The sequence below is a fragment of the Olea europaea genome, chromosome 11, assembly GCF_002742605.1.
Source record: "Olea europaea var. sylvestris chromosome 11, O_europaea_v1, whole genome shotgun sequence".
In the NCBI taxonomy this organism is placed as follows: Eukaryota; Viridiplantae; Streptophyta; class Magnoliopsida; order Lamiales; family Oleaceae; genus Olea; species Olea europaea.
In genome coordinates, this window is record NC_036247.1 from 34,961,626 (window position 1) to 34,971,733 (window position 10,108).

At 35.9% G+C, this 10,108-nt stretch overlaps 1 protein-coding gene across 5 annotated transcripts; it reads right to left on the bottom strand.

Annotated features, from left to right (window-relative positions):
• Positions 1-628: 628 nt before the first annotated feature.
• On the bottom strand, positions 629-9,786 carry LOC111404207 (DExH-box ATP-dependent RNA helicase DExH10). 5 transcript variants are annotated; one of them, XM_023032984.1, is made up of 17 exons: positions 9,631-9,786; positions 8,232-9,281; positions 7,659-7,973; positions 7,336-7,440; positions 7,169-7,237; positions 6,461-6,628; positions 6,311-6,382; positions 6,111-6,227; positions 5,404-5,628; positions 5,118-5,276; positions 4,221-4,310; positions 3,061-3,153; positions 2,797-2,950; positions 2,144-2,292; positions 1,747-1,842; positions 1,402-1,494; positions 817-927 (listed from the first exon to the last, which is right to left on the bottom strand). In XM_023032984.1, exons 2-17 carry the CDS (start codon positions 9,198-9,200, stop codon positions 817-819), a joined length of 2,985 nt encoding a protein of 994 aa, XP_022888752.1. In that variant the 5' UTR covers positions 9,201-9,281; positions 9,631-9,786. The 5 variants fall into 5 exon arrangements, with proteins under 5 accessions (XP_022888748.1, XP_022888752.1, XP_022888749.1 ...); XM_023032981.1 differs by having other exon boundaries at positions 8,232-9,296; XM_023032983.1 differs by having other exon boundaries at positions 9,627-9,786.
• Positions 9,787-10,108: the final 322 nt, after the last annotated feature.

Below are 10,108 nucleotides of genomic sequence, written 5' to 3' on the forward strand. Positions count from 1 at the left end.
ATTTTGGAAAGCGACATTTTCCCCCCTCTCCTAGCTCGGTATTACCTTGGAGCAACTCAAGAATCTCAAATTGTTAAGTAACTAGTGAGGAGCAATGGGTAATGGAGAATGGCAGCGAGGGGTGTTTGGAGTACAGAAGCTATTGCATAACACAGCTGTGTGAGTATAGGACGATAGAAGGACTCAGTGACAGGAGAGCTAACGATCGAAGCCTCATGAACGACAATCATAAATGATAAATGTCTCAAGGTAGTAAAATTCATTATCGGGCAAGTTCCAACCCACACAAAAGGCATAACGATCTCAGAAGTTTTATTGTGAATATATAAATTTTATTGTATTGGACTCTTAAAGAGACGTGATGTGATTATGAATCCCAACAAAACAAGAATTTTCAATCTTCGACTAATTTAATTGTGAATCTAAATTCTGATCCAAGATCATCCATATGGATGTTCAAATTGATCACAACTTTCATAGGACTTGTAGCTGGAGGACAAAATTGTCGATCCATATTTAACATTTATCTCCAGCTCTAGTGAAAGCTTGAATGTTCCGTCACATGGGAACCAAAACCTTGCTTTTAAAGGTTAGGCAGCCCATTACGCAAGGAAAATAACTCAGATAATTTCTAAAAAAAAAAAATTCTCAACCCATTTACTGTCTTATTGCGTTTGTACACAATGTTAAATTAAAATAGAAAAGAAAGGGAAAAGAAAAACAAAGGTGCTAACAAAAATTTTCAAAATACTATGGTGAAAATCACACTAACGGCTTATCATACATATTTAAGAAGCTAATATCTAGCCCACAATTTCAGAGGTACAGTGAATTTGCAAACATTATCCCTCGACGAAGGCTCTCACTAGCTGCTGTAAACTTGTTCTCTAAATCAGCTTCTCCGACAGCATTAGCAGCAGCTTTCAACTGGAAAAACCCGAAAAGGGGGGGAAGAGGAAGATAATAAATTGTATTATGGGTATTATGATCCAACAGTCTCGAAAAACCAACTTTATGCAGGTTAGGTAATTGGTATGCACTATTAGGTCGTACTAACAGTCTAACGTGAATAAGCATCATCTATTTGGCATACACGGATCAGAGTTGTCCAGCCATCTGTTGGCCTGAAGTAGAGAATGCATATATATCTTTACAGAAAGGGGCCAAAATAGTCCAGGAATAGAGGCACCCAACAATTCGTGCATCCTATCCTAACATTTGCTAGAAAGTCTCAACAATTATATTTCACTTTCTTCAAATCATTAAATGCATGTTAATCTCATATTGGAAAAAGGCTCCGTTGAATTGGTTTGCATTACTATGCCTGTTTATTCACCTATTTATAAACTTTTGCTCGAATGACAAATTCATAGGATTTATGAAAAAAATCGATTGGATTACCTGGTTTAAAAATTCATCCAGCCTTCTAGCTTGTCGTATAATGCTACCTTCAAAGATATCTGTCTTTTCTGTAACTTCTTTAAAAGATTTTCCCTTAAAAAAGAAAATTTAAAGGAACAATGAGTTTAAACATGATAAGTACCAACATAGTTTAGCATTCTAACTAAAAAGATGAATTGACTCAAAACCAAGCAATCGATTCAAGTTGTTTTTACAAATAAATATATACAAAAATCCTCAAAAAATAACAGTTATACCCAAAGTGATAAATTAGAGGCATAAAATCTTAATTAGTGTAGAATAACCAGCGATCTACTGAGAAAAAAAGGAAGGTACTATATTGACCTTTGACCACAAGTAGATCACATCCATCAAGTATGGTCTAACTGTTGCCTCCACATATTCCTCCACATTTACTTCGAGTCCGCATTCACGTTGTATCTGTGACAAAATTTACAAGTTGTCATTTACTTACCATGCCTGCAGTAGCCACAGCGAACAAAAATTATAGCAATCTACACATACACACACACACACATTGTGTGTGTATATTTAGCCTATGTTTGGCTCCTATTTTTTCCAAAACTCATTTGTAACCACACATTCTCCCATAAAATAATTTTACACACAAACCCAAAACTTTTCCTTATTTTTTAACTACATTCTCCAACAAAATACTATTCGAAAATACATTTTGGCCCAAAAATGGGGCTCAAACAAGGGCTTAAAAAGCTGAACACACCTCTGCTATTCTTCTAGCGCTGTCTTGAAGCTGTTGCAGTGGCTTAGCAAGTTCTGCTTTTAACTCTATTTGGTCTCCTGTTTTGTCTCCGGGAATGAAGCAACTTGCAAGAGCAGCAACTTGATGATGATCAAGATCATTAAACGTACCTGCCAAAATTTATTCACAATCTTTATATGCATCAGTGATCAAATTTCTCTCCTTCCAGCCAAAAAAGGTCTACCATTGATTTTTGGTGGAAAAGGTTAAATGGCCCTGACTATAACCTCGTTTCCACATGCCCAAAGCCCAAGAACTTCATGCAGATTTTCCAAGGTTCAACTAACATAAACAATCAAGAGTTCAGGCCTACACCACATTTTTTGTTACTTAACTAATAAAAAACTAGAAAGGGTTTAATTAGAAAGGGTTGAGTATTTAATTTAGGAAATAGATCAGATCTCAATCAATTGAATAACAATTCTGCACTAACAAATTTTTAGCACGTGAGGAATAAATGCAGATGCGATGAATGGTTAAAGTTAACTAACGTTCCATATTGGGACTGGTCCACAACATGAAAAATTAATCACTGCTTAACATTTGTCTAAGTGTGGAAAATAAAGAAATAACAGCAGACACAAGTGTGAAATATCAACGATTAGAGGGTTCACCATTGAACATCAATTCAGTAACAAGGAGCTCATCTCCTGTATCTATCAAACACGCTGCTCGTCCTTTTAACTGAACAACACCATCAGCATCAATGTGCCCCAGCTTTTTTAGAACCCGTGAGCGGTTCCTAAGTTCATCGCGAAATTTTTGAAGCTGAACATCGGGTAGCAATTGAATGAGGACACAACACAGAAGCTAATTCGCAGATATGCACATATAGGTATGTATGCGTATATGCATTCAGAGGAGTGTCCAACAAGTACCTGTGAATCACGCATTTTTGACTTCAGCTGTTGAATTTCATGATTCACTTCTGCTTTTCTGTGGAAACTTCTAATCTGATGTTCATCTTGAGACTGCATAGCATAAATGGTAATGTAATAGAACTAATAGAAACCTCTTGAGCTTCATGACAATATTAGACACCTCACCTTTAAAAATCACACTATCCTTCCCTATTTTAGTTATGAGTATCAAGAGCATGTTAGGAAAGAGTTTATAAACAATCTAATTTATCAATAGATATAAAATGAGTAGTGGATAAGTGGGTAGTAATTATGGGTTTCTCGTAATGTGTAGATAAAAAGTGGCTTGAATGTTTATAAATCATTTATAAAATGAGCAAACATAAGCTTATAATCACCCGCGCATCACTTTTTGAGCATGTCTCACTGAAAATGAAATTGATATGCCTAATATGCCCTTGTGAATCTAATGATCAAATTTTCTACAATTAGTTGCAATTCAATTTGTTCCCTTTAATAATAAGTATTAGCTAATACTTAAAGTCTGTGTGCATAAACAATTCAGAAGATGCATCCTAGTGAACCTTTTAATAATAAGTATTAGCTAATACTTAAAAGACTGTGCATACACAATTCTGAATATGCATCCTAGTGGAAATTTCAACTTAATTTGTTGAAGAATTTGGAAATATATGTGTAAATATACATATTTAGAAAAGCAAATCTCTAATAAATAAAATAAGTAAATTTATATTATTAAAATATTAATATGTCAAACGAGCTCTATATATAACGTGTCAATTTATATTCCCATAATTGACTTGGAGCAAATGAACTATAATAATTTCATCTTTAGTTCACATGGACATTTTAGTTATATTGACCTAATTTTAGACAAGATATGGCTCAAAAGAAAGTCAAGGGGTGAATATTATACTCAAACACTAGAAATAAGGGAGATTAGTGTGATTTTTTAAAAGTGAAGGGATGTATATGATGCTGTCATAAAAGGGTGTCTCATTATGTCTTGCAAAATTAAGTCAACGCCCTATAGAGAAACAATTTACAGATGTTTCTATGAAGCTCACTTCCTTAATGCTTACATCGGGGGGCTTCTAGCAACTAGCCGAAAGACATGTTTTAGTGGGGAAAAGGGAAAAGTTAATCCTTTCTCAGACCTTATGCAATGGGTGAGAAAATAATTTCTGTTCAAGTTCCTCAATCTGGTTAACCAGCTCAACAACTTCCGGATCTTCAATCCCCATGTCCTGACAAAAAGGTACAAACATTAGAAATATATATTGCCATGCCTTGGTAAAGATGTTGAGACATGTAAAGAAGTTTTTCATTGATATTGGAAATCTATGAAAACATTATGCCTTCTGGCTCTGAAGATCATGAAGACAAGGTAACTAAATGGGCTAAAGTAAAAGCAAGTCACATAGATAAAATTGCAATGCTAGTTGGTCCCTGCCAGGAGGAAAGATTCAAGAAATTCAAATCATATAGACCATGAAATGGACTGAGAGCAGCAGTTATAATAGTCGGGCTGACACTGCCTCTGGCAGATAAAAAACAAATATAATCATGTGAACAGTGGATCTTGCTGATAACATACTTTTTCCTGCCTCTACTACTTTTTGATTCTTGTGTGTGGTTTGGTATACTTCCAAATTTGATCACACTTAATTTTTAGTCTCAACTATGAATATGTGTTAGGTTAATAATGAATAAAAAATTCAAGCCTAAAATAGTTGCATGAATTTTGATGATAATTTGGGTTCTGTGACTAACAGTTTAACAGAAAATAATAATAATAATTGAAGAGAGTTATATTGCTGGATAACATATATCAATGGGCTTAATAATTTCGCTACAATACCCAGATTCGAGGCTCAAATCAACTGTTGGACTATTATAGTAACCTGGTTCATAACTTCATAAAATAAAAAAGGAAGCTACTATTACAACATCAGGCTAAGCTTAATAAAACAATGAGAATCGATTTTTACAAAATCCATTTAAGAAAATAGCGTCAGTTAGCACAGGCTCAATATCAATTAACAATTACATACCTTCGTAGGATTAAGCTTTGGAAAGCCCTGTGGAAAACGTTTTTCAAGCTCCTGTACGGCAAGCAGAACACTCTGTCTAGCATCTATTGGACGTAGATCAGAAGGAACAGCAATCCTGAGCTTGCTGAGTGCAGAAATAAGAGGCAACTGAACAGGAACCTGAGAAAGAAATCAGTGTGTATTAACTTCCTATCTTGTTTTACATGCCTGCTCCAGTCAGACTAAATTGCAATGCATAATAAGCTTTATGTCAAAGAATTTTTTGCTCAAGATGTTATCAACTTACCACATGCATCTCCCCCTTTTCTCCGGGACGAGGAGGACACGGTTTGGGTCGAGAACCATTTTCACTTAAGCCAAAAGAGCATTGAAGCAAAGTGTCCACAATATAACTACTACCACGGGAAGAAGCAAGCGCAGCAGGCAAAGAACCCAATGCAGCCGAGGGCTTTTTCACCACATGGACTACAACTCCCCAACCCCAGTCCGTGCCACCTTCCCTTACTTTAACCTGCAGTTCAACAGAAGTAGCTCAGACTTAGAGAGTGCAAAGTGAAACCAGAAACAACACGTAAAAGTGAAGCCAAAAACTACCAAGGAGCAGGAGCAAAAGGATTAAAGTATCATTTCATCCAAAATCAGTAAATAAAACAGATTTATCCCTGTCCGCGGCCTCTTTTCTTATAGAATACGAGCAGCGAAGGAGGAAAGAGTCACAATGAACTAAGAAAAACACTTTTAGTTCTCCTTTGAGCACTAAACATGCCTTATATTATCAGGGCAAAACGTCAAATATGTAAAGCGAAATGAACTATGGCATATAACAGAAAACTATACACAGAGAAGAAATATAAGAGAAATAGCAGGGAGTCACAAAAAAAGAAAGAATGACAATTAAGCTGAAATGAACAGAAGTTATAATAGTAAATAGACAGGATTCAGATTATTCTAGATTGCAGCATAACACATACAAACACCTATCTTCTCACTTACCAGCCTACCAGATTGAAGGAAATAGAGAACTCTTTCAGGCCGCATCATTTCTGCCATCATTTTCTTTTCAACTTGGGCTATCTCCAGCTGTAGCTTATGATATTCGGTAACCTCAGCCTTTACATTTAACAATGAAATTTTAGCATTTAAATCATATCTAAACAATGCATTGCAAGCATAACTAATCAGAATAACAAGACCTCTCCAGAAGCATCAAGCACTGCAGCCTCCTCTTCCAGCTTGGACACCTTTTTCCCAATGTCAGGTAATGCCTAAAGAAGAAGTTGCACATCATCAACCAAGATCCAAAAATATATGAAAATGTATAAGTAATAGTATTCAGGGAAAACCTTCTCATACTGAAATTGGTGAAAGGAATTTCTGATGACATGCTCAGCAGTAAATTGTCCCTCAGCACGACTCATTAAATTCAGGATTGAGTAGTAGCTTAGCCTGAAAGTACTGACCAATGGAGCTGGTTTACCTAGGACCATGTCCTTAAGGGTATTCATGTCCATCTGATTCCCCAAAAAAATAAAAAAAATAAAAATAATAATAATAAATAATAAATAAATAAAAAGGAAAAAGGGAAAGTTCAGTGACTAATGTAAAGTTTGCTTAAAACACTTCTTCGAAGACACTTGAATGGCAAATTTCATGTCATGGAGATCACACATGATTAGATGTAGGTTTGCAGCATTTGACACATTTGCATAATTTTTGAACTTGCAAAATCTCACATGATGCATGCTACTTAGATTCACTTATTCCAGTTCCGAGGGTCTGCAGTAGCTGAGTTTTGATATTTGTTGACATTCCTACATGTCTTGCCTTTTCCAGTCCATATTTTAATCACAGAATTTAAGGAATAGCAGTTATTTAGCAATTAAGTCTTGATAGGAATGATTATACAGGTCCGCTTAGGCATTAGATTTTGCTCCATAACTTCATCAATAATGAGACAATTTCCTCAATCAGATACATCTAAGGAGAATTTACTCTAGAATTTATTTTTCCCAGTAGTGTGATGAGATAGATGAAGCCAGCAACAAAATTACCTTTTCATCAACCATTATGATACAAATACCCCGCTCATCTTTACCACGACGTCCAGCTCTACCACTCATCTATTGGAAGGAAGAAAAATGTCAAAAAATCATATGCACAGAGAGTAGGTGTATCGTTTAGCTGTATTTTTTGTAATAATGTTGCAACAACTACTCACCTGGATATACTCACCAGATCCAATATATCGATGACTATCACCATCCCATTTTTTCACACTCGTAAAAACCACAGTTTTTGCAGGCATGTTCAGCCCCATGGCAAACTGTTAGAAATTAAAATCAACAGTTAATGAATGTAGTAAATTTTTTTACTGAAGGTGCAATTATACACATTACAAATTCTTATTAAATATCTATTAAAATACCAGTTTGAGAGTGCTGTAAGACCTTTAGTAAGTGTCACATTATTCATAAGGATGATCTAGAACTGGAGTATGTTCAAAATTTAATATATGAAGGGCATTTATGTAAACAGAAGTACCGTTTCTGTGGCAAATAGAGCCTTAACCAGCCCTTCTTGAAACAGAAGTTCCACAAGTTCTTTGATAAGAGGAAGCAAGCCAGAGTGGTGAACAGCAATGCCTCTCTGAAGCAATGGCAACATTAGTTTAATAGCAGGTAAGTCCCTATCCTCCTCATTTAAGCAAAGAATTGCATTTTTGAACACTTGATCCACGACTTCCTTCTCCTCTTGGGAATTAAAATCGAGCTTGGACATTGACATGGCATGTTCTTCACACTCTCTTCTACTAAAACTAAATATTATCACTGGTTGGAATTTCCTCTCCATAATCATCTGAAATTCAGCAAATTTTCAATTTGAGTGCAATGAAACAATGCAATTTTTCATATCGCACCTTGTATAGAAGCAAAGAGTGTGAAAGAGAGAACAGTAAATGAAAAGTAAATTAGTCACTGATGAAGATGGCTGCAACTTGGCACAACTTGGCGCAGTCAAAGGTGAAATAACATTTTAGTATATGATTTTCTATACATGCAGATATAGGTAGACTACCAGTAGAAATAAAAACGAAAGTGACAGGTTGTTATCCACCTTAACAATTTTGTATATGTCAGAACCACCAGAAGTGGTCCCACCTTTCGCGATTCTAGCTCTGCCATTTCCACTCTTGTTCCCATCAGCCAGATTTTGCTTCACGAAAGTGTCCTGCAGTTTCGAAAAATTGTCCTCCCTGAACTGCTCATTCTCATCAACAACAAGATACAGACCAGAGCCCCCCATGGGAAAAACATAATGTTGCAGGGGTGTCGGCCGAAAATCTGTATAAACCACGTGACATGGCTGTTTGTGTATATTACATATCCATTCAGCAAACTCAGTAGCATTCGACATTGTTGCTGAAAGGAAAACCATTTTAATAGCTGGGGGCAAGAAAATGATACTTTCTTCCCAAACAACGCCTCTTTCACGATCTTTCATGTAATGTATCTCATCAAATATGACCCAAGCAACTTCCTTCAACACCTCGGAACCCCTATAAAGCATTCCCCTAAGGATTTCTGTTGTCATTACCAAACAACTTGCATTGGGCGAAAGTGTCACATCGCCTGTCATCAACCCGACGTCAGAAAACTCCTGGCTCAACTCTCTGTACTTCTGATTGCTCAAAGCTTTTAATGGAGAAGTATATAAAACCCTTTGCTTGTCCCTGAAGGCCATGGCAATTGCATATTCAGCAACTGCAGTTTTGCCAGCTGAAGTGTGTGCTGAAACCAAAACCGACTCATTTCGTTCTAAACATGCCACAGATACTTCCTGAAATGGATCGAGCTTGAATGGGTACGTTTTTGCCCTTTCCCCATTGAAAATAGGATCTGAGAGAGTCCCATGAACTAATTTATCCTTACTTGAAGAATATCCACTCGGAACTGCCACCTCATGAACACATGTCCGTGCTAAGTTACGTTTCTTTGACAATGATTCTTGAGCAGTAATTTCTTCCTTGTCCTCCAAATTTTCTTCTGGTTGTTTCCTTTTCATGTGTAAGGGAGACTCGTCCATTTCTCACTTCCTATTGGCTGAACTTCCACCTTCAATTCTCTAATTTTAGTTCTATCAGTTTATACAGACACTCTCCCCAATCTGCCACAAAATAACCTGAAAAGGTAAGATTGAATTTTTTTTTTTTGTTGAGAAACAAACATCACATTTGCCTCATTTTAATATTTTTCCATTTCAGCTCATGTATGCCCCGAAATATATACGCAAAGCATCTATACAACTTAATGACACTCACATACAAGAAGAGACTTTCTAATCATCAATATTTGGTTTTATTTATTCATAGAATAGCATGAGCCCACTGGATTTTGGTCCAGTGTATTTCATCAATTACGCTTCTAAAGGGCAAGGAGAATGCAATTAATAATCACATAAAAAAATAAAGATTTTAAAGCATGTTTTTATACAAATAAATCTGATAATTACCTCCCAAATTTGTGATGAAGAAAACGAATTATCAACTCCGAGACCAAAATAAAATTGGTGTAGAGTGTTTTTCCCTCTCAATTTGTTCAGTGCAAGACCTAGAAAATCCCCATAGCCGCCCTGCTTGTATTCTACCTCCTTTTGCTCCTTGAACGGGCCTTTATTATAATTGGATATGCTTGGTTTAATTTATTAGGCCCAACAACGTCCGTTTAATGAAAAAGCCGCTGTTTACAAAAACATTTTCAAGAATACGGCCATTCTCTCCTTCAAATTTACCGCCCTTTTCAATTCCAAAATGATTACTTATAAATAGAAATCGATCCCTTCGACTTAAAATGATGTAAACCTGCTATAATTTAATTACCTAATTTGTATAACAATTAAAGGTCCGTTTGATAGTAAAGATGAAAAAGTCAAATCAATTTCATATAAGTTGGGAAAAAAAACCACAAAAATCTTAAGAATTCAATTTCCATAAA